The sequence below is a fragment of the Stegodyphus dumicola genome, chromosome 2 (genome assembly GCF_044657685.1).
Source record: "Stegodyphus dumicola isolate Sdum_Otavi_A_Nest chromosome 2, ASM4465768v1".
Taxonomy (NCBI): Eukaryota; Metazoa; Arthropoda; class Arachnida; order Araneae; family Eresidae; genus Stegodyphus; species Stegodyphus dumicola.
The window spans coordinates 173,847,626-173,873,493 of record NC_140769.1 but is presented as its reverse complement, the minus strand read 5'-3'; the positions used below and the strand labels follow the sequence as shown (position 1 = coordinate 173,873,493).

Sequence of the window (25,868 nt, the reverse complement as noted above, 5' to 3'; positions counted from 1 at the left end):
TTTGTACTCTTAAGCACCTATTCGTATTGAAATTTGAACTTAATATATGATTCAGTTTATTCGCCAATGAGTTAAATAAACGACGCGTACTGTATTCTTTTATTACTATAAGTGCATCAATAGTTAAAAGGATTTCAACTCATAATCAAACCATTTCCTAATTTGTCTAAATATATGCTACCAGGGCATATATATGGACACATTAATTAACAGATTAACACATTTTCTTTAATTTTACTTCTTTAATTTGTAGTTGTCTTTAGGCTGTCAAATTTAAATCTACTGAAAAGTAAGCTAAAATATAGCACATTTTTCAGTACAATAGTCTGCTATATAGATTTATTCGTTCATTTTAATATTACGATCAATTATTTACATTAAGCACATAAGTCATTTTATGCATTGTATAAGTATGCATAAAAAGTACAGTATTATTACAAAAGTATTACAGTATTATTAGTCTTTTTATGCGTTTTGAGTAACATGAATGATAATATTTTCCTCCTCTTCGAACCACGGAAAGCAACAAAAACAAATAATAAAAATCATACAAATCAAGATATTCAAGTATAAAAATAGATTCTCGTTATCTTTGCCGGGATTTTGAATACTCGAATTATTTGAACCTGAAACAAAACACAAAGGAGAATAAGTATTAACTTATGATAAGAGAGCTACTAGTTTGACTATTTGAAAACATTCAAAATTAATACATATTTATGTACTTTTAAAGCTTGTGGCTAAATCTTTCAGTTGTGCACTGAGTTAAAAGTTTTGAAGCGGGCCCATCAATATAATGTTTTGTAAAACAACTTATTTTCCCCACAGAGGCCTCTTACAGATTCATACGACTCTACAGTACCGTAACAGCGTATTAAAATTCAACCTTATTTCGAAAACAACGATTTTATGAAGATCTTTAAATATGAAACATAACATGAAACATAACAAACATAACAAAAAAGTTTACTAGTTTAAGTGTCACTTGCTTTCTTGAGACATGTTCGGAAATACAGCGATATTACAATACACGAACTCATCTGTGGCCGGTCGCGAAACCGTGGTCGATTTATGGCTCGCTGTTGTTCAGTACTCTGGTGTTACACGGAGGCTTGCTTATTGGATTTTTGGATGGTATCATGCAATTAATATATTTACATATTAATTTAATATTAATGCACATATGATAGCTCTAAATAAATAAAATTAGTTTATTAAATGTTTGTTGAATTTAACTGCATATTTCCTGGCAGTTTTCTCATTACAGAATGGAAAAATTTTGAAATTTTAGAGTTTAGAAATTGAAAGCTTTGTTTTAAGTCATTCTTTAAATATCTTCATGTTTTGTGCGAAGTGCTCATCTTTATATAGTAAATAGAGAATATGTAGCAAAATCTACTTAATGAAGATATAGTTGCCATTTTATTTGATAATTCTAAGTGGGAAAACTAACTAAAGTTATAAATAGTAAATAAAAATACAATTGAATAAAATAAGGGTAACCCAATCATATGCAGTTTTTCAAAAATCTGCACTTTTTAATGGGTTCATCTTCTTGAGGTAAATACGCATTTTTTAAAATCGGCAATTAATCATATCAAATTGTGTATAAAAGTAACGAAGATTTCTATTTAGAAAATTACAACAAAGCATATATGCTTTTTTATCGATTATATTAAACAAAATTTGTAATTTAACTAACAGTTTCTTAGAAAATGTATAAATGAGATAAAGTTGATAACTAAAAACGAAATATCAACAATTATTAAATATGAAAAAGCTTTGATCTACATCTGAAATGACACGGTTTCTGCGCTACTGATGCATTTCCACAACTTAATAAAATAAAATAAAAATAAAAATAAAAATAAAAAAAAAATAATAAAAAAAAAAACAGAAACCCAGACTCCTCACTTTAAGAGATAATTTTAATAAAAATAAAAACATGCATACCTTCTGAAATTTCATGAGGTTTATTCGTATAAAAATTTAAGACCAAAACTCTGTTTTTGAAAATGATATGCACGAAACGTGCTCTTAAACATGCACATTCTCTTATGGACAATCTTAGAAGTGGCTTATTCCAAAGCAACCCGTAAGAAATTTTATGTTATCCGGTATTACCATTCATTTGTTTGATACATTTATTTGAGATTCGTAGCAGTTTCTTGTGCCTCAAAACGAGCTCAGAGGGATACACAAAAACTATTACTTAAGTAACCAGTTGCACACGAAGCCGGAATATTTATTAATGATTTGGATTAAACTCCAGCCCTACATTCTTAGAAGTTGTATTTTTACCCCCTTCTCTTGTGGAATGGTGTTTAAGACACCCGAACACCCGGGCGACGCGAATACTACCTCGAATCGAAAAATACACAGCATCTAAATATTATCTCAACTAAAGATTGATTATCATAAAATTATATATAGAAAGATTTATACTAATATTTTTCTCTAATAATTAAACCAGCATAAAAATGTGCACTAGAAAATGGATAAACAGGAAGAAGTATCAAAAAGCCGTCAAGCTGCTACAATGTTCGATGGTGAACAAGTGCAAAAGTCATACCAACAGTGCAAAGGTAGAATAGAAAATACATATAAAAATACATAAACATACAACATAAGTAGGAAAAGAAAGCAAAGTAGTAATACATTAATCTTCCATAATAATTTAGGACTGAGAATAGCCTTAAGGCTGCTTACGTTTTGCAATATTGTAATCGTAAATATAATTTCGCAGTTGAGTATTGTTACTATTTCTCATGCGATAATGAAAACTTGTAGCAAAATGATAGTAAAAGGTTCTGAGCATGAAATGCCGAGCAGATCCTCATGAATAGCATTATGACGAACGTACCGTGGTGCGTCCGTAATCTGCCTCAGAACACTAATCTGGACAGTTTGCAACTTTTTCCATTAAGATTTATATGAGTAGCCTAGACACGAGCATGGACTGCAAGATGGACTTATAAAGGTATTCCTTCTCAATAAAAGCACCTTGGACGCTCTTCGTAATTCAACTACGGAGTAGCTGGGATAACTGTCGTACCAGATCTTCTTTTCATCGTTGGCTTTTGCAGTCTTTCCGAGAAGATCGTCTGAAGAGATTATGGTCTATACTCATTTGGATCTTTCAATGCTGAACTAACTGCATGAAACTTAACAAGCCAGCGACGAATGGTATGCGGTCACTAGTTGTATATGGTCTAAAGGTTGTGCTAATATTGTCTACTGCAGAATATTCCTAATGATCCAGTGGGAATTCGTAAAGAAAATTCATCCCCAGTTGTTTTGTGTCCTTTGTGCATTTTGAGGGCTTGTTGAAACAGAACACTGATATTCAAATGACCGGTTACACGCCCACCATCCATGTGATGCCAGTAATTACTTCCGTACAAGCCTTTAGCTGTAGTTTGCAAAATTACTAGAAATTAACCATTTTAGTTTCTTTAAACCAATATAATACTCAATTTTTTTTTAAACATATGTTATGTCCACAGCCAAAAGAACATGGCTCGGATATGGATAAAATAGTGTGAAAAATTAAAATTTCTTATTTAGGTATTAACTGATAATGCTAAAATGTACGGCAAATTAGTCTCTTAAACCAACTTTCTGAGCAAGTCATTTAAAACAATTATAATAACTACTATAGAAGCTATCAAATAGCAGCAAATAATTTATTTGCCGAACTTGAAATGTGAAAAGGCAGGTGGATTTTGCGTTTCGAAGCGATGCCATTTCAGAAGAGCTCCGAATTGATTTAAATTTCCATTATAGCACATTATTTAGGTTATTGAACTATTTATAATGAATTTCTGATATAAAATATATTAATACTAAATTAGATATTATAAATTGAATATTCTTTTGCTAATTTTATTTTCCAACTTTTCTGCTTTTTTTATACTAAAATACTGAGCAGGCAAGAAAAACTTTTATTTATCAACGTACTTTTAAATACGATGAAAATGAAATTAACCATTAACGGACATAGTTTTTGTGGACGAACTTAGTAATGTTTTCATACAATGATGAAAGCAGAAAGAAATATAAATATTAACTTATAAAAAATATTTCGTAAAAAGTTATAGAAATGTATACATTAGATTAAGAAAATTCATACCAGTTAGAATTTAATAAGAATAATAATGCTTAAAATCACCAAGGAAAGCAAAGAGATTCTGTCCAATTTAAGTTTCGTTAATTAAACAAATTTAATTTATTTCTGTTAAACATCTTCGTTAGAAAATGTTAAAAATTAAAGGCCGGGAAATTCGGGATCTACCTCGAGACCGAAAGAGTTGGTAGCTGCGAAGTATGAAGAAGTTAACAGCACTAATTATCAGAAGTCATGAATACTATACCTTTTTCAATCATTCCATTAAAGATAGTTACAGAATTGTTCGTAATATTAAAGTGTCCATGAAGTTGGGGTTTCAAATTTGCTTCTGAAACAAAAATTACAAGAACATATTAATGATTTTCAGGTCATATGTTTTTACATGAAAGTTTTAATTCCTATTATTTCATTTATTTTTGAATTCCTTCATCAGTAATAATCAAAGTTTTATACGAAGACTGGTTATTATATATTATAGAATATTCAGCACTTCAGAAAAACATAGGAAATAAGAACAGAGGAAACTGAAATAGTAATTATTTATTATTTTGGGAAAAATTTCAAACAAATAACACCAGTTGAAATCTTCAAATAGATAACATCTGCTGTGCAGCAGGATGATAATTATCTCTGAAATCAAGTAGTCTTCAAATAAATAAAAAAATAAATAAGTAAGTAAAAACAGAGCGCCAGTTATTTCTTTTAACATGAACAATTTTTTTTTAAAAAAAATGGCGTAGCTAACCATCGCCTTTAGTATACTAAATTTTCGACTGTTACTGATTTTCACAGCTATGCACTATAAAATACCTGAATTAAGATATAAGATGCCTCAAAAGACTGAGATAAGTCTAATGCAAAATTTATGGGAAAGCAACATGAAGGTTTTTACATGGCACTTTTTTCGGGTACAGATTTGAATAACTATCAAAAGCATTATCAGTTGTCAGCTATAATCTCTTGAGCCTTGAGCCTTGCCAATGCGATTATTGACGTAAATTATGAGATTGTGGACGCGGATTGTTATCTAGAGTCTGATAAATGGAACATTCAACATTTAGTATTCTCTAATACTTTAGTTTCAATGGAATATGCCAGCAGAAGACTTAATGGGAGTTGCCAGGACGCTCTTCACTTCAGAGACTTCAAGAACTAAGTGATTGTCCAAGATGAAAATTTTCTATGCCATACACGAATATTGTTCAAAATTATTTTCACCAGCAATTGGTGATTTTTGACGAATAAGATACCTTTCTTTTAGAAATATGTACTGTGGAGAATAATTATAATCGAAAGATCTAATAGAGCTTCGAGCCTTTACGACAAGTATGCAGTTACAGCCAGCTGTTCCAATAACATGGTCAGTAGTCAGTATCCCTCTATGAGACATTGGCCGATTTATTTACTTTTTTTTTTTTTTTTTTTTTTCAGTCCTTGCCATATTGGGATGCAGTTCTTTGCCTGGTTAGAAGGGATCTTATGGCTATAATAAGTATGTAATACAAGACATTTTACACTTTAGTTCATATCTCTGTATAGAATTTTTCACATCTTGAAATAGAAATAAAGGATGTATAAATCCCATTTCCGTACTGTATGGAGAAAGAAAAAGGAAAAGTGGGGAAAAACATTTTTAACATAATTACTTATGAAATGAACATTGTTTTCCCAGGCTGAAATACGAAATGAAAATAATTAGTATCCCATAAAGGAATTCAGAATCATAGCCTAAAATTTGAAATTGTCTTTTTTATGACCATAGTCTCTTTTTATTTTAAAAGAATTAGTTAACTATCGAAGGAAATCGAAAAAAAGAAGATAAATCGAAACGCCTTCGGTGTGGCTGATGGCATATCGCCTTATATAAAAGATACCTCAAAGTGTCACATAGAGAAAGAATTCTACAGCAAAAATACATAACCATATATAATTCCCCTTTTAAAGAGCGACTGGGGATGAGGGGATCCAGTCGCCAAATCCTGATGGTGACGAAGCATTGTCAACCAACTTTATTTCGGGAGCCACTGTAGAGTTATTGGATTTTTGATTATGGGAGACGCGAAAAATGAGCAATGGACTCGAACCTGGACCTCTTGAAATACGCGTCCAGTGTGCTACCTTTATACCACAAAGGCATGCAGAAAGGAGCGAGAAAATACCTTATAAGCTCTTTTAACATTTGTACTGATTTATAGCATTAAAAGGAATAAGGGATTGGCCCCATATTTCTGATGCAACAGTTGCTTTTTAGCATTGAATCACCTTTCAAGGTAAGAACACGTTTTATTTATATACTGTGATAGTAAGTTTCACCTTCGAACTTCTAGCATCCTAGGCAAATTCAATAAATTAGACGTAAGAATGTTATACACTAAAAAAAAAAAAAAAAAAAAAAAAAAAAAGAGTGACAGTTACAATTAGTAGCATATGAACTGTATATTCCGTTAGCAGCATATGAAATGTCTTATACACATTATGTGATTATGTGTATAAGTATGTATATGAGAAAATTAAGTGTGTAGAAACATTAGGGTTTTTTTTTTTTTTTTTTTTTTTGTTTTTGTTTTTTGAAGCAGAGGAAATGAGAAATCAGCAACGCCTTCGCCGGAGTTCGAAGCACGGACCTCTGGAATACGCGTCCAGCGTGCAGATCACCACACCACGAAGGCATGCCAAGAAGGTGAGAGAAATACCTTATAAGTGTTACGTAGTAATGTATATAAATATATTAAGCGTTACACAGCGTAAAATTCTACAAACTTACATCAAAGAAAATATGGTATCTTCAAATGTAGCACCATGGAAAAACAAATATCAGCTTGGAAAATGGCCAAACACATTAAAAAGGAATTTATTCAAAGATCGTTTCTCGAACTAATCTGTTTCAATACTTCTAAATTGCATGCATGTAATTGCTACAGATGCACTGATCAAATCTCTGACCTTGCACATTGATAAACTTCAAATAACAATTGTTATCATGTATTAATAATGCGGGAAGACAACTTAATATGTGTAGAATCAAACACTTTACTAAACATAGTCTATTTTCTGAAGTAAAATCTAAACCGATTTTTGGGAATTAAAACTTCGATATTACCAATTCAGCGATCTTTTTTTGCCGAGAGACCTTTAACGTTAAGACTTCTGTGTATTCTTTGCAGAGACATAAAAGTTTAAGTGATAATTGCAAGCTATAAACTCAGTTTTTTAGTAAGCATGTTCTTATTACAAAAAGTTACGATAAAAATTGACCTTGACAAGTATTTCTCTCTCTTCTATGACATAGTTTCGCTTCTTAGAAAATGCTTCAGTCTTTAAATTGTTTCCTGAAGATAGAAGTTATTATCATTGAAGCATTCAACTACTTTATGACTTTCACATCTGTACGCAAATCTTCACCCCAAAGATTCTCTCATGCGTTAAAACATTGCTTTAATTTAATAAGCACTAAAACCAAACCTCAACTGCAGCAGTTCACGAGAAACACTTTGTGAAAAGGGCACCGCAACTTTTGTAAGATCATTTTTTTGCTTTTCACATCATTGATTAAAATTATTTAGATACTGATAATTAAGTTTGCATTTTACCACCACGTAAAATGACAAAAGCATATCCACTAAAACATTTCGATTAAGTACTGCATAAGAACTACAGATAACTTTAGCAAATATTAAATACGATTTGCGATTTCTTTTTATAAATTTATTAAATTTTATTAAGGTGTTGGTGTATTTAATTATGGCAAAGCACACGAGGGCTATCTGCCTAAAGGGAGGGATGCCTTTCGTGGAGGACTTTCTAAGGGAAACTGGCTCGTATACACGTTACACATGGGGAAAACCACGAAAACGCCCATGCAGCCAGCCCGTTCGCGGGATTCGAACCTCAGACCGAACTACCAGTGTTCAGCGTCTTTACCGCTCGGCCGCTGGTGGGCTTAAATTTTATTAAAATTCTTATTATCTTTAGTCTATTCTCAAATGAAATCCATGACGCTAATGATAGATTTAAATATTAGCGGAATGAAATCTTAAAAGAAGATAATAATTTTCAAGATTACTTGACAAAAAGTATTTGTTTTAAACATTAAATATTTGCTGATTTCAACGAAATAAATTTATTCTTAAGCCAAGATTCTGATGTAAGTTTGATAAGAGAAAATCTTTTACGCTACAGGAAGTCAGTATTCTCTTACTTCTCTTATCGCTGAGCTTAAGTTTTGTTAGATTTAAAGTTAAACTCAACAAGGTTTCAATTAAGTTAAAAAAAATTCACATTTTCTTCACCTTAATGTAGATGGATTGGATTATTCAATTATGGCAAAGTCCACGAGGGCTATCTGTCTAAAGGGAGTTATGCCTTCATGGACGACATTCTAAGGGAAACTGGCTCACATACACATGGGAAAAACCCCAAAAACGCCCATGCAGCCAGCCTGTTTGCGGGATTCGAACCTCGGACCGAACTACCAGTGTTCAGGGACTTTACCGCTCGGTCGCTGGTGGCTAGAATTCAGACATTAGTTTCAAACGCTAGTTTACATTACAACAGATCAACAGCTCTTACAATGTGAGCTATTTTGCTAATTAGTGCAAGTAAACGGATTTCTTAAAATTTTCGGATACGTAGCAGAAACGTATATAGAAAGTTTTGCATCGAATCTTTCCAGATAATTTAAAATTATGGGACAAGGAAAAATAGCTGAAAATAAAAAATGCAATTAATTGAGCAATAATTTTTAGATACTACAAGGATTTTACCTTGCTCATTCAGTTGATGTTTAGCTATAGCAGAGCTTAGCAGGATGTTAGAGTGTCCCAGTAAGCTCAATTCTGGATTTTCATCTGAAATTAAAATTACAAGTTACATAATAAATAAAAGAATTTTTGAGTGAGATATATAATAAATATAAGAATTCTTTTTTTAAATATAACAATTTTTAACAACTTCATTGAAAAGTAAAAGTGATAAACTATTTCCTACAATTCATTTTTTGTCCAAATATATTCTGAATAATTAGATTTTTTATAAAAATTCATTAAACGTTCATTACATATTCCCAGATTTCATGAGATATCTTATCTAGTCTTCAATTTAAAAGTAATAAGAATGTCAGGAGAAAATTGCTCTTCATTTAAAATATTTAATCTTAAAATACAGGAAAAGGAGATAAATGTAAATGCAAAAGAATCTCATAATTTCCGCCCTTATAATTGTACAGAAAAGTAAAATAATGCTAATTTAAGGTAATCTTTTTTTAAAAAAAGACTATGTTTTACATTTATGCTCGTGAATGTTATTGGATTAAGAATAATAATAAAGCCCTGAAAAAAATTAAGGAACATAAAAAATATCAGTCATAATAATTGAAAAAATGAAATCAATTCTTAAAGTTTAGTATCTGTTTGTTTGAATTTGCTAAAGTACACGATCGTTGCCTGCTAAGCGGAATGAAGCAAGAATTTCTAAAGGAAACTAACTTGCACTTAGGTAGTAGCACTATACCGTCTGGGTGGCTTTCCGGCTTATGGTATAAGCCGGAAACCCACCCAGACGGTATAGTGGTTAGGGAGGTCTATTGCGGTACCGGTTCGAATCCCGGAGAAGAAATGGATTTTTCTAAATGTATAGTGTATTTGCGGCATGAGGGAACTCTTAATACATGGCGAGCTGAAACCCCTCTTGAGAGGCTGGTGGTAGGGAAAGAGCAGTGAGAGACTCTCAGACCCGTTCCCTGGAATGCTCTCCATCAAAATTGAGGCGGAATTCATCGAAGTTGTACTGCCGTCTGTATGATTCTCAAGGCTCTTGCCAACGACAGGCGCAATTTTGCACTGATTGCCAAGATGGAATTCGTGTGCTTGCTCTGAGGTTACTGTCGGACAAGTGAGATAAGTCACAACAACAACACATAAACCCAAAGACAATAGAAGCGATCAATTCTTTCTCGGGGATTCGAATCTTCAAGTCCTATATACTTATATATGTCACTTTTTACTTGAGCAGAAACAAGAGATTCCATAAAAATTCAGCCATCTGGGGAGAAAAATATGTAAACTAAAGGCAGCATGAAAAAGTAAAGAGAGAACTATAAATAAAATGAAATATTAAATAAACATTATCTGTCATTTAGTACATTTCTCAAACAACTGTGAGATTAAAAATGTTGTAAAAGTTAGTAATATTTTCATTCTTAAACGCAAAAAGTATGCAATGTTAGAAAAATAACATAAGAATTACTGATATAACAATGAAAGTTTATTGGCAGAAATTATAACTGAACATCCGTAATGCGACGAAGCTTACTATATTGTTATTTTTAACAATGTTTTTTTTTTTTTTTTTTTTATTTATTTGCATTGCAGGGTAAAGGCTATGAATCTTACCTGTGCAGAGGGCTATAGCAAAGAATAATACCAATAGCAACGTTGAGAGGTACCTTGAGCAGTTCATCTGGAAGAAACAACAGCAACATTAATAAAGCACTACTATACCTATTATTTATTTTATGGTTATTCTATTTTTCTGTGAGAAGAACCCTAAGAAAAATTGACTATATAACTTTATACGGCATAAATCCCCTTGTTGTTGATTATACAGACGTTTTTTTAAAAATTTGATACAATTAGTCAGAGGCTATCTATAATATCTGAAGAGGATGACAATTTACAAAACTGAAGTTTTGAAATTTCATGTTATACCCACTAGACTGCACTTTAATTTTCACCTTTTATTTTGATTTTCAACATTTTTTGTTTTCCTGTTCTGCTGGTGCTTAGTACTACCAGCAGCAATTTTATTTCATTATTTTGCTTTAATAATTAGGTTATTTCTTTCTAAAATTTAAACTGAAATTTAATTTTTGGAAATTTAAGTTACTTTTTACTAGATTTTTCAATTTTTGCATTAAAAGATTTTAAGCACTTTTACCATTTCCGTAATTTTGGGTCTCAAATTATCTTATTGTTAGTAAATTTGATTGTAAAGTCTACCTCTTTGGTAATTCAAGTTAACTAAGAAAAATGACACAGCAAATTGATTTTTGGATTATCTGCCCGAAAATAATTCATTTCTCAGACTGCAATAAAACTTTGCGCAACATTAAGCAACATTTATGCAGATTTTTCATTATTTAATTTCTTCAAATATAATGCGCCCACCAGCGGCCGAGCGGTAAAGTCGCTGAACACTGGTAGTTCGGTCCGAGGTTCGAATCCCGCGAACGGGCTGGCTGCATGGGTGTTTTCGTGTTTTTCCCCATGTGTAACGTGTATACGAGCCAGTTTCCCTTAGAAAGTCCTCCACGAAAGGCATCCCTCCTCTTAGGCAGATAGCCCTAGTGTGCTTTGCCATAAATAAATACACATCAAATATAATGCAGTACTCTAACATTTGGTGGCAACAGTTTGAAAAGTGAAACGGACATTTATAGGGATTCAACGCAAAATCGCAAAACGAAAATAGTCCTTCAGGGACAAAGCCCCTTTGGACTAATAATTTACATTTTCTTATATGGACGACATGTTAAATCTCATAGAATTATTATAAACAATATGCATGTATACGTGTGAATATATTTGTGTGCGTTTGTCTGTGTTTGTGTATGTAATTCAGTTATCAGAGAAAATAAATAATAGAATTAAATTCACGTTATGCTTTTCCTCAAGACTTTAAGAATGCCAATAAGATGGGCGGAACAAGAACATCATCAACAGCATAACAACATATGACATCAAAAACAAGGAATTCACACCAACAATTTTCTTAAAACAAAGACTTTTTTACAAAATGGCTAAGCTCATAAGTTCACATTTCACAAGAAATATCATCAAGAATATGACAATATACGGCATCAAAAACAAGGAAATTACGCCAATAATTTTCTTAAAACAAAGACTGTTTTACAAAATGGCTAAGTTCATGTTTAAAAATAAGACTTAAGATGATTATAATTTTTATAATTGTTGTAGAGAAAAAATAGCATTAATTTTTTCTCTGGGTGACCTTTATCGTTTTTTAATGCAAAATTTAATTTAATTTATTGCTAATTTCAAAAAAGGGAAACAAACAACAACAACAAAACAAAACAAAAAAAAAAAAGTGCTTGAAATGAGAAGATGAGAAGGAAAAGAAAATATATATATAAAGCATTTCCCTAAACAGTCGTATAATTAGCAAACAGTTCTCTTTAACGGTTTGTCTGCCTAATATTTCTTACAAACAATTACTAGTTACAGATGCATAAATTCTAATGCATAAATTCTAATGCATAAATTCTGGTATCTTCTGTAATTTTAAAATAAGTATTAACGAAATTTTTGAATGAAAATTTGGCGAAATTTAACCATAATTTCACAGTGAGTCAGGCCTCTTCTTGCACAGAAAGGCGATACGAGGCTTATCTATTTTTTCCTGAACCGTTACCAGGAAACGGTATTATTTAACTTCATGAACTACTACTGCAATATTAACAAGACTTCAAGATTAGACTCTTTCCACCTTGTATTCTTTCCACCTAAGAATTTGAATGGGGCAAAGCACATAAAGCAAAGAATTTGAACTCTTGTTTATGTTCTTTGCTCTAGGGACTAAGGATTAGTAAATGGTGAAAATGACGTTAAACAGCTGGGGGTGCCTCAGGACTCTCAAGCCAAAGAATATGTATGTACATAGACGTTCTTTGCTCAAGCGGTTGCACAAATTTCATAACAATGTTTTTCAATAGAAGATGGTCGAACTAGTGAGTAGTGGTTAGACAATGCGATCAAACGGTGTTAGCAGTTAATTAAAATGCTATAGATTAAAAGCACAAAATAATAAAAATATAGAACATGAACAGATATGTTAAACAATTGTTGGGAGATTAATAATGGCTTTCGGCTTCCTACTGTTTACAGAACTTTAGTAGTCGTACCTACAAATTTTCATTTCTGAGTTAGTAATTTTCTCTAATTTATCATAAAATTTCATGGTTAAGTGACAGTAGTACATTCGCAACTGGACGATCTTTTATTCTTCGGGAATTCACTTGTTACAAACGTACCATAAAGAGCTTGCAATTTGCCGCAAAACGCAGCTGTGGGTAATTTGCTAACTTTTTCTGTTTCTTTTGCAAGAAAACGCTCAGACTGGAAACGCACACCGCAGGATGAGACGCAAAAAGAATTTACAAATAAGTATCTTATCAATAGATTAAATTTGAATGAAAAATAGTGTTTTGCCAAATAGCAGCACACTGATGCGTGGAGGATAAAATAATTTTATTTTGGAAAGCGGTAAACACATTTCTTTTAAAGTACTGTTTTCTGGTTAAATTTGATACATAAATAATTTACTCTTTGCGGTGGCAATGTGTTGCTTTTAAACCATTGATTTTTCTTAATCAAAATTTCATTTAAAGTCGCACAAAATAAGGAACGAATGAAAAACAAATTCGGTAACTTCTAAGCGCTTATTTTTATTATTATTATTATTATTATTATTTTTCATTTTCTCACAACGCGAAGAACATACCTACAAACGTACAACTTCCTTAGTGTTTAATAATGGAAATGAAAAAATAAAGATAATATCAATAAATTTTCATTGCTAAAAGCCGACAACAGTGACAGTTAATACTTCAAGAACAGATTTGGGTAGTAATCGGTTGTAGCGTAACTGATTATATTCTGTACAATATAATCATTATGTATATAATAATTATATTGTGTAATTACAGTGTAATTGCAAGTATAATTAATTTAATTACAATGCGTTTCAACTGCAACATAACTGCAATTCCATTGTAACTGAATTAATTATATTTGTAATTAAGATAAAATAACACGCCGAATAAGTATCAATTTAATATTCAAACAATAAAATTCGGAGTTCCATACTCAAGTACCCCATTCCGGATAGGAATTCCTGGGGATTTACACGATTCCTTGACAATATGGTTTAATTTACATTGGTCAAACTAAGAAAGCCTTAAAATTTCGCGTTAAGGAATATGAGGTATACGTTAGAATAAAAGGAAACACAGAAGTCCTCTATTGCCCAGCATTGCAATTTTTCTGCAGCCAAAATTATTCAAAAAAACATCTTCCATTGGTGAATTAGATTTTCTAGAGGCGTTTCGCATTCAAAAATATCTTTCTGTTCTAGTTAACGACCCTAATTCCAATCCATCTTTGCCTTCAGCCTTTAAGGAAATTATGTTTTAGTTCTCATTTCATCAATAGATGGCGCCAGTAGCTTAACTCTTGTGCAGCATTAATTATCTTACCTCGTTCATTTACGGTTTGGCAGCTGAGGATGATGGTTCAGTATAAACATCGAAACTAGTCCTTTGAAAATTTTGAAATATAACGCTGATTTTTGTTGTCTGAATTCTAAATTAATAATTATGCTTATTGTTACAAAATAACTGCTGCTGCAATTACAGTGTAACTGTATATAATACATAGAATTATAACGTCATTTTAGGTCAGTTAATTCAATTAAAATGTAACTTCAGTTAATTACAAAGGAATTGTAATTTCACGATTTATAATTACAATTACATTAACGCTGCAATTAACTAGACATATAATGTTATTAAAATTAAATTTATTAGTTTTCTCGGTTATTTACACTTTGAGGTTAGATGAATTACTTATGATATAATAATGCTGTCGAAACGTAATATCTGTAGTTACGTTCCTGTCTTGGAAATCTAGAAACAACCCTAGGCAAGTACGTGACCTTCTTGAAGGTCACAGCAAGTGCTGCCAGTATGCAAAAGTCAAGACCCCTCATGCGTAGCAGTTTCTCAGAATACTGTCATTTAGCAAAGTATAAGACATCTTTAAAATTTAAGCTATGTCTTACTAAGTGCACAAAGTTGGTAATTCACTGAATTGCTTGGTACAGTTCATGCAGCTATAATTGTCGTTATAATAGAGTGGTATTTAGAATTACAATATACCCGCAAAAAGAATAAAATTTTGGCTCAGCACTAACCCAATAGATAAGATTTTTTGTTGAATAGCAGTAGTTCGATTCAGAGAAGAATTCCGGTAAAATTCTAGAAATTTAAATATTTTATAAAAAAGCATACATTTTTATAAAAAATCTATTTCGAATTCAATATTGTTTCTGAAACGTACGATACAGTTACGTACGATGATTACGGATCAGAGCAAGTTTTCTACGAGCTACGGCAGACCAGGGTTTGGTTTATGGTTGGTTTATTTAGTTATGGCAAAGCACACTCGGGCTATCTGCATAAGGGCAGGGATGCCTTTGTGGATGACTTTCTAAGGGAAACTGACTTATACACGCGAGCAGACCAGGCACTCAACTTGATAACATTATGAAACACTTCTACTTTAGCCGTGTAGTCTTCTTGAAATAGGAAGGCAAATTAAGTTTTTGCGATTAATTTTTTGTGCAATAAAAAAAAAAAAGGGAACGAGTTCCCTTTAACGTATCCATTGCTAAGATATTCTGTTCAATGGGAATAGAGCCTGCTTGCTTTTCCTTAAACAACTAATTTAAATCCTATCGGCGAACATTACAAACGCATAGACATTGCCTAACATAGTTACGAGTATTTACGTCTATGTGAAACGGCCAAATTTAGTTCCTGTAAATGCATTCTGCTTTAACTACATTTGTTTTACTTATAGTACACTGAAATACATTTTCATAATTTACGTCGCTGCTATGAATTGTAATATGTGCAAAGCTGAGGAGGCAGGTCGATTCCACATGTATAATACTAATATGTTTGTTACGGATCACCAGAGCCGTGCCTAGGTATTTTTTCACTTGAGGCAAAGAGCTAAATATGCGTCCCTATATATAACCAAATTAACTGTATCACCACACTTTTATATTAAATAAAATTAATTATACTAAATGGTACCATAACGCTTATAATATATGTAATAAAAACTTTACTTAGAATAGTAATTCGTATAATAATACACATTTTTCTAATGAAAACATTAGAAAATTCTTTTTTATTACATGTTATATGTAAAAATTTTACTATCTTCTATAATTAACAAAGCTCTGTTAATTATAGAAGTAATAAAATCAAATATCGCTGAAATAATTCAAAATGTATTGCATTAATATTCAAGATTTTCTCTTTATTTATTTTATTTCTCTTACTTTCAAAGAAGGGAATTCGGCACTGACCTTTTCAAAATCTATTTTTTTATTGAGTTTATGTTTTATAGAGAAAATAGTAATATTTGAAAACTTTTTAAATGGCTAAATGAAGAATTTTGCCTATATACATGTTTTTATTATTGTTATTAAATTTTTGGAAGCTTCTTTCACCCTAAGAATAATAAATGGCAAAGTTAAAAAAAAATTTTTGAACATAATTTCCGAATTCCGATACAATTAGGCTGAACTGTATTCCTCAATAATCATTAAAAATGTCTGATTTTAACTAAGCGACCAGAATGACTGAAATAGCTTGCTTCCTAAACTACATATTTCTAATGGAATATATGGAACATTTAAATCGTTTGGACATTTAAATGATAAGATGGTTAAAATACGTAGTATCATGGATATCAAGAATAAATGTTATTAAAATCTTGGTTATCAATAAGTAACCAAAGTATATCGGTTGCTAAAAGAATGACAAATTACTAACAGCATCTTAAATCAAATAAATTTAAAATTTCTATGAATGATTTCTACATCAAAATAAAGCTTTGCAATCAATAACTGTGTATAAAGCCGCACATTATATAAGGTTAAATGATAAAAAGTATTTCTTGAAGAACTCTTGAGAAAAGTAAAAATTCAGCTTTAAAGATAAATGATCAGTAGGATATTTCTTCCTCCTTTCCGCGTGCCTTTGTGGTGTAATTGGAAGCATGCCCAACTCATATTCGAGAGGTCCATGGCTCGAGTCCTGGCGAGGTCACTGCGCATTTTTTCTACTTCAAAAAAAGAAAAAATACTTACAGCTGGCTCCGGGACTAAAAATTGGTGGATGATATTTTATCACCACCAAGGTTTGGCTATTGGGTACCCTAATCTCGAGTTGCCCTTTAAAAGGGGAAGTATATAAAGTATTTTCTCCCTCCTTCCCGGATGTATTTGATGTATTTGGAAGTATGCACGACGAGCATTCGAGAGATCCAGAATTAACGCGGGCAAGCGCATAGCACAGTTCCACGTCTCCTGCTTCAAAATAACCTAATGACTCTACGAGAAAGCTAAGTTTTCAGACAAATATTTTTTTTAACGCAGAAATTAAAGAAGTCTCACATGTTTCAGTTTTGCCACCGAAATTTTGATGAGAAAAATTAACGTAATATAATATGTTTTGGTGAATATTTAATGTTGTTGGATAAAACTAATTTAAAAGTAACAGTAACGGTACTTAAATGTTTGAATAATATAAATGATGCAGAAATTCAATGAGAAATATATAGTTTTAAAAACTACGCAGTTTCAATAATTCTGTGCACTAAACCGTTTACAAACTTTTAAAAGTTATTAAGTTTCATAATAAAGTAAATAATAATAATAAAATAAATTTAATAATAATAGTAAAATAATTAACGAATATAGTTTAATTCAATCGTATCCGAATTTGCAAGCACCATTAAGAATATTTTTAACATGCCCAGTTACACTTTTTTATTAGTTACATTTTTATTTACATTATTTCAATGATATTAAAAAGAAAAATTTTAATGCTTTTCCTTTCAAAATTGCATTTCGTTATATATATTCTTTTTGGAACATATAAAGCTATGATTAAATATTATTCTGTGAATTATGGTATTATGATTCGTAATAGTTACCCTTAAGTAATAATAATAATTAATAGTTACCCTTAATTAATATTAATATGTACAGGTATCATTTACTTCTTATTGTATCTATATACAGTAGATTGCTTAATTTCTTTCTTGCTTTATCTATTTGTTTATTATTATTTTTCCTCGAGTGAACACACCGAGGCGCATATTGACTTGTTTGCCTCAGGTGAAAAAATATGTAGGCAGGGGCTCTGCCTAAAATACAGTCAGCCACAGAGTCAAATTATTATAGTTAAATATACAATCTAACAAAAATGTCGTCTTTCATACTACTGATTGCATGAAGACTACAATAATATTTAAAGTAATCATTAGCAATTGGATATATGTTGAAAACAAAATTTCCAGCCCGCGATTTTGGTAACTAAAAACAATTTGAACCAAATCTTCTTCCATGTCTCTAAACATAAATCAAGACTGAAAATTAAGATAGAAATTACATGCTAATCTTCGTAATTATTACAATCGATAGTGAAGCCTTATGTAAGTATTCAAAATTGGGCAAAATTCAAAAATTTGAGTATGAAAGAAATGAATTAACAGCATCCTATTTGTACGCTCATATGCATTCTTTATATGCAAATACCCTTAAATAAGTACATTACAAGCATTTTGCATTTCCGCGAAAAAGGACTTTGTTACAATTTTGCTTTCGATGCAAAGTTCCCATATCTTAGATTATTTGAAAACTGCCTAACATTAGATTCCATGAAAATTTTTAGAATAACACTTCTACAAAATGCATAATAAATCTAATAAAATACTAGAAATCATTTATATACTTACCTCTATCAAACAGTAATTCAAACTAATTTCTTTTGTCCAAAATATCCGCTGAAGGTAGCGTATGATATAAATATTTCGAAACGCTGTTAAAAATCAAAATAACAAGCGAGAGTGAAGAAGAAATTTTACTAAAATGTTTTTTCTACGAAGGGTCAAAATTTCTTAGGGGAAAGTGTTAACCAATGATATCAATTTGCGATTGCCAAAGTCCTTGAAGAAGAACAACAATGAACTCCGCGGGACCAGCCTCGTCTTTGTGGCAGACAATGTTAAGCACGTGAGTGTCTGGACATATTGTCCTGCTCCAAAGGGAATACAATTAAAAATGTCAAAATCTTTGCCAAAAAAAAAATAACTTAATCGAAAATAGGGATGAAGCAATGTGAGAAATCATAGTGCTACAGAAAACAATAAAAAATACACGCAATAAAATAAAAGCATATACAGTAAAAAGTATATTATAACAAACAACAGATTCATACATAATAAAAAATTATTAAATAATTAAATGAGATTTTAATGTGGCCATTGGCCTTTTAATATTATTTGCACAGTCAGTTATAATTGAAATTTTTTTCACTGGATTATTAATTAACCTTTGGCTGTTGTGAAAATTTTTGGCCAAATGATAACGGTTTAACGTTAACTGCACTATTAAGTTCTTCGTAAATGACATTATTTCTAACGTACCATGGTGAGTTGTTTATCTGCCGCAATACAGAGTTCTGAGCGGTTTGCAGACGCTTTCTTTGGGTTTTTACAGGAATTACAGGTTTTACATGAGACAAGTATAACAAAGCATGGGAGGTAGAATTGATTTATAAATGAGGGGTAGATTATTATCAATAAATAACATGGAAGCGATTTTTCAAAATTCGAATGAGATCTTTTTTATTTTGTGTTTTTTGATGAAATCGCATCGAATCGACAATTCTCTCTCATTATATCAGCAACACTGCTGCGTGCCATTGTTGCTGATATAATGTGACTGATATCACTGTTGCCATTGTTGCTGATATAATGAGACTGATGTCACTGTTGCCATCGTTGCTGATACCAGCACTGTTGCCACTCGGAAAATGAGGGCGATAAATCTGCGTAGTTTTTAAATTTAATGTTTCTTTTGGATACTGGACGTTTGTCGAGAGGACGTTTGTTACCCAGTACATTTAAAAGCATAGCGGCTAGTTATCAACAAATAGAAAGCTGTTTCGAGCATATACAACGGATAGGGTTTAGCTTCACGCTTTGGAAACATTTGGATAATAGATGTAATTTGTGGGGTCCATCCGAGAGAATTAGTGAAGATCATCTCAAGGTAAGGGACTTGCTTTTAGCCCAGGTCAGAGTAGCTTCACTCATTGTCTTCCTCTTGATGAATAGGACTGCAACTATTTTGTCAACATTCACTTGAATTTTCCATTTTTAAGCCAACTCTGTAATTACTGTATGTGATTTTGTGCATGTTAGATGAATGGACAAATGTATGCGTTTTGAGCAAGGTTCACTGTGTCCTCAGCATACATTGCTAGTGCAGTGTTGGATGCACGTGGGTTGTGGTTCGTATAAATTTATGCGTGTGAGGTAAAGTGCAGTGTTGGATGTACGAGGGATGTCGCTTTTACAAATTTATGTGTGTGAGGTAATCTAAGGAAATCAAATTGCATATTTTAGCCACTGTAAAGATATGCACACCTCTGACAAACTTTCGGTTAATTAGAAGAACTTCCTGTTGTCCAGAGACTAATTGACAGTTAGAACTAAGTATTGCGGAAATGAGTTACTGAAATCCTCGGATAAAAAGGTTGTAGTAAAAGACCCCTCCTAAAGCATTTCCTAAAGACGTTTAACTTAAAAGGATTGGATTTGGATAATTTAATTATGGCAAAACATACGAGGGATATCTGCCTAAAGGAAGGGATGCCTTCGTGGAGGACTTTTTAAGGGAAACTGGCTCGTATACACGTTACACATGGGGAAAACCACAAAAACGCCCATGCAGCCAGCGTGTTTGCGGGATTTGAACCTCAGACCGAACTACCAGTGTTCAGCGTCTTTACCGCTCAGCCGCTGGTGAGCAACTTAAAAGAAAGAAAGGGGCTTTTGTGTGTGATTTTATGCAGTGACAATAAGTCGCGCCAGCCATGTAATGCCGCATTTCAGCAGCCGGTTTTTATATTATGACTGTAATGTTCTGATTATTTGCTTTATTTATTCAGAAAAACCTTATTAAGTTTTAAATTAAATTTTTAAAAGCCAATTGATCTTTTTCCTTCACCCATCCTGGGTGTTCAGACGTTACACCACATTTATTCTCGCGTCAAGTTATATGCCCTGTGGGCTTTGAGAATATAGGGAAAATTTTTTTGAATTCTTAGGAGCTGTATTCCAACTTCACAGACAAAAGGGAAAAGAAAAAAGCACGCCAACTGCATGAAAGATTTTACGACCTCCTAAACTCATCTTCGCGAAGAATGTTTTCTTTCCCCTGTAGACATACCAGGGGTCTTCATACCTCCATACCTAACTAAGTATTCATTTTAAAAAAGTGAACGATTAACTATTAATCCTACTTTTCGAAGCCAAAGTTTAAAAGGAGAAGCTTTATTTAGCATACATCCGAGCAGAAATACGCATAGAGAATACAAAGCATATGTTACGCATGAAACATTGATTTTGAAGGAATGAGATTTTTTCCATGCGTTTTTCAGCATATAAACAGCATTTACAGAAACTGACAGAATGAATGTAAATAAAAATTTCAACTAAGGCAATATTTGAAAAGTTTCCTTTTCAATATATTCATGAAATTTTTATCATACGTAGCTTTGATTAAATTTTGCAGTTTTTGTTGTTTAATTTTGTAAGTCTAAACACACAGCGCATTTCAATTTCAATTAAAATAAAATACTGAAATTAAATTTTAAAATAAATTAACAAACCTAATTTTATTTGATTTAAAATGAATAAGCAAGTTTTCTCACTGTTCATCTTAGTATTATTTATTGCCTTTGTTATATCTGTTGCTGTTTCCTACTTTTTATAACCCTTTCAACTTCAATAATAATAATGCTCTTTAATATCATTAAATTTATTCTAAAATCATTTTAAATATTCAGTGAAAGATGCTCCATTTCTTATCCCTGGTTGAAATCAATTATTATCTAATAGTCTTACCAGTATTTGTTGGTTTGTGCAGTAGCACTGAAGGCGTATTGAGTAAGTTTCCTCAGTCGCAGTTTTCATTAAAGAATTATAAGTCAAAAATTAACTAAAATCTTTATTTAATAAAAATAGGATAATTTTGCTTAACTTAAGCATAACAAAAGTCTTCACAGACATTAAAACACTGATATATCGAAAAGGAGATAACTTACATAGAATCATCATCAGTCCTAAATATCATCATACTTACCTATTTAGGCAATAAAAAAAGGAAAAACACGAACATACTTGTCACAGTACCTGAAAGAGAAGGCACTAACTGAATTAGACCTTTGGCCGTGATACAAGAAGCTAAGGTGATAATCGAATACACTCCACGTAGCTAAGGTGAAAGTCAAATATACTGCATTGCTCAGGAACATTACTTTCTCTCGCCAATATAATATCTTTGCGCACGTTTGTTTCGTATGCCTTTCGAGTTTCATTATGCGAAATACCTAAATTTATGCTAACAGTATTACTATCTAATATTAATTAATACAATTTATTTAGTCCAAAGGGATTTGAATCCCGAAGGACTATTAGTTTCGTTTTGGCAATTTGCGTCGGACTCATAAACGTCGGTTCGCTTTTCAAACTGTTGCCACAAAATGTTAGAGTCCTGCATTATATTTGAAGAAATTAAATAATGAAAAATCTGCATAAATGTATGTATATTTCTCGTATTGTGATAAAACAATGCTACATAGAGTTATCGAATTTTGAATAACGTAATCCTCCAACGAATATGAGCATGTGGAAGACCAAATTTGAAATTTGAAATTTGTTTTATGATCGATTTCCTATTTTTTAAAACTTTGACGAATTTTTGATTAACAAACTCAAGGATTTCAAAGCGAGCAATGGCAACGTTACGCAGAAAAAACATTTTTATCTCCGGCGCGTGAGTTTTTGTATCGGAAATTCTAAAGATATGCTAATTTTAAAACTATTTTGCGATATTCCTGTTGAATTGAATTTTATGGTTTAAGTACGAAGAACATGATGTTTAACAAATAAAGATAACGCACAAAACGTTAAAAAAACGTAATTTAATTTGGACGTAATTTAAAATCTGAAACATTTCAGATTTTTTTTTACCATTATTATTACATTATGTCAAAGATATCACTGCCTAGTATTGGTATTATTTAATATTAAAACTAATTATTAGATAATAATAAGTGTTTCTCTGGAAAAAAAATCATTTTACGGAAGCATAGCTTTCAGTAAAAGGTAAACCTTCTGCAGCTTAAACCATTTTAACGCATAGAGGAGCCCACAAAGTTCAATGCTGGCAATCAGAGTGAAAATTCTTGAATTAATATGTTAGCAAATCAGACACGTTAATCTATATTTTAATTATACGGTTATGAAGTTTCTGTGTGTGTCTGTGATAAAGGTTTCTGTGTGTGTCTTTGAAAGAACTTGCTGATAGATTGTGAAAAGTTGTCAATAATACAAACTGGAGGAGTTTCTATGCTTAGAGTTTTATACAAAGAGATTCAATATTATGATACGCTAATGTAAAATCTCAAACTGAAAATTATCAAATAAAATTTTGCAGTATTTTCACAGGTCAAGTTTGAAAAATATGTAGTAACATTTGTAACGGAATTTTGATGCGTGTAATAAATTTCGATTCTAAATTTAAATTTTGAACATTAAAAAATTGTAAAAATAGTCTACTAAGTAATGGCATTATTGTATGGTATGTATTAGACATTAGACGAATTTTAACTTTTATTATGCTAAATATTTTAACTCTTATATGCTTTGTACGGCCCATTAAATTAAACACACTTTTTGCTGCACTTCATTTAAACTTATTTCCTCGAATTATTCTAACTCGATGAAGTGATCCCTGAAGGCAAATTGAAAAGGGCATCAAAAATTTCAAATTTTTAAATTACAAGTAAATATCACGGTAAATGTTTTCGTATGGGAGTCAAACTTCTTAAAATTTTATTTTTTTCATAACGAGTGTAATTAATTTGACATTGCCAAACATGAATATTTTCGTCATTTGAAACACTTCTGTGTTTCGATGTATATGATTAGGACCAAGACTGCGAAAGTAAAGGATGTCCTGGTCTTTTATTAAATTTATTAAAATCTATCTATCTAGCTCTCTCTACACTTTTGATACCGCAGATTGCAATAAAAAGTACATATTTATATAAACTATTAGTACCGCCGGTTGTAAAAAGGGGATGTGCATAACTAGATCAATAGCAGTTACGTAGGTGAAATGTCATTGTTCTATGGCCAATCATTTTTGAGTCATGTGACAAGTGCACGCCTTTTATTCTGTCCGTATACGTACAGGCATCTCACAAAAAAAAAATAATCAAAATACATTCGGGAACTGTCAAAATGGATATTTCCATTGAAATGGGATAACCTGATAAGCAAGCTAATTCTTTGAAAGTAGAAACTCAGTACTCTGAAAAAGGTTTCATGATTCTGTTAAGACTGGTTTGCCGTCTTAATAACATGTAAGGATTATGTTAATTTTATTAACAGCTAAATTTTGAGTTTAACTTCCTTTCCTATAGATTCTTACTTCACCTTACCATTTCTGACCAGAACGTAGTTTTAGAATCACGTCTGAATGCTAATGAGGAAGAGCAGTATTTAACCGCGAAGTTCTACTGTCTTAGTGAGAGAGAGATACTAGATATTCTGGTTAAGACTCGTCCGCCTTTTTAGGCTACTCTCTCATAAGCTATTATTACCCTTGGCCGTACTTTAGGCCTTTGATAGCTTCGCAGTCAATTAGCGTTAAGGGGCCAACTCTGTTAGAATGTTGATAGATTCGGCTATATCTCTTTAGTTAAGTTCAAGCCCAAGTGTCGACTTTACTGTACAACTCCAAGACGGAGTTTTGTTAAACTTTAGTTAGAATAATAAAGGGTTATTTTACCCATCTATCTTGTTGTTTCTATGAATATTTCTAAAAGGCAATAAAAAAAAAGGATATTTTTAAAATATTATTTAAAACTTGTAATTGAGTTATAAAATGTAAGGAAATAATAATGATTCTTTTAATCCTTCGCATCTCATAGAATTAATTTTTTTACCCTTAATTTCAACTATACATATTCTAAAAATTCTTCTTTAATATTTCCTTAAGTACGCATCTCGTAGAATTTGCTTTACAACATCTTTTAACAGATTGCTTTCCAGTGCGAACAATTCTTGCTTAAATAGCTTTTTTATTAGTTTTTGCTATAGTTCTTGTTATAAACGCATTTTTCAACAGAATTTCAATTTATGTTTACAATTAAATGTTAAGTTTATTATACATTTAGATAATATTTATATTCATTATAAATTTAAATATATTTAATAACTAGATTTCTTCACAGTTACTTTCATAGGAGTTTATGAATGAGCAAGTCCTTCATTTCTAAATACATTTCTAAATAATTTAATAAATATTTACATATTTTATTAAAGGCAAATACATGCATTTTGCAAGGATATGCATCAATACCCATACATATATCTCATATTTATCATTTTCGGAGTATGCAAATCTTTAATTTCTGTGCATTCACTATATTTTTCGCGTAAAGTAATTAACAATAATTTAGCATATACCATAAATTTTATATAAGAAATACGATGTAGATATAATTTGAATGAAAATTACATGCATTTTTTTAATACCCAGTCAAATGTGAGTTTTCCTTCGAAATTCCTCCACAATACACGGTATCAGTATTGAATTCCTTTTCTGTGAGTGGTACTCAATTTCTCAGAGAAATCTTTTAATCCAGGAGAGAGTTAATTGAGAACTGAAAATTTCGCCACTTTTTAATTATGATACTGAGATGCTTCAGCTAGCCATTCTTGTCTATGAATGAGATCTGCGTACGTTAGAAGCCGGCACGAACCTGGAATTTAAGAGAAGAAAAAAT

The 25,868-nt window shown here is 31.5% G+C and overlaps 1 protein-coding gene across 1 annotated transcript; it reads right to left on the bottom strand.

Annotated features, from left to right (window-relative positions):
* Nucleotides 1-282: 282 nt before the first annotated feature.
* LOC118199001 (uncharacterized) lies at nucleotides 283-25,849 on the bottom strand. Its single transcript, XM_035370778.2, has 5 exons — nucleotides 25,618-25,849; nucleotides 10,519-10,585; nucleotides 8,893-8,976; nucleotides 4,374-4,457; nucleotides 283-626 (listed from the first exon to the last, which is right to left on the bottom strand). The coding sequence occupies exons 2-5, from the start codon at nucleotides 10,583-10,585 to the stop codon at nucleotides 466-468; spliced, it is 396 nt and encodes a 131-aa protein (XP_035226669.1). The 5' UTR covers nucleotides 25,618-25,849; the 3' UTR covers nucleotides 283-465.
* Nucleotides 25,850-25,868: the final 19 nt, after the last annotated feature.

Excerpts from the sequence above, each read along its gene's own strand:
- LOC118199001 (XM_035370778.2), bottom strand. The coding sequence starts at position 10,585 with ATGAACTGCTCAAGGTACCTCTCAACGTTGCTATTGGTATTATTCTTT. Across the intron at positions 8,977-10,518 it reads TGCTATAGCCCTCTGCACAG|ATGAAAATCCAGAATTGAGC; the intron begins GTAAGATTCATA and ends TTTTAATTTCAG. Across the intron at positions 4,458-8,892 it reads ACATCAACTGAATGAGCAAG|AAGCAAATTTGAAACCCCAA; the intron begins GTAAAATCCTTG and ends TTTTTGTTTCAG.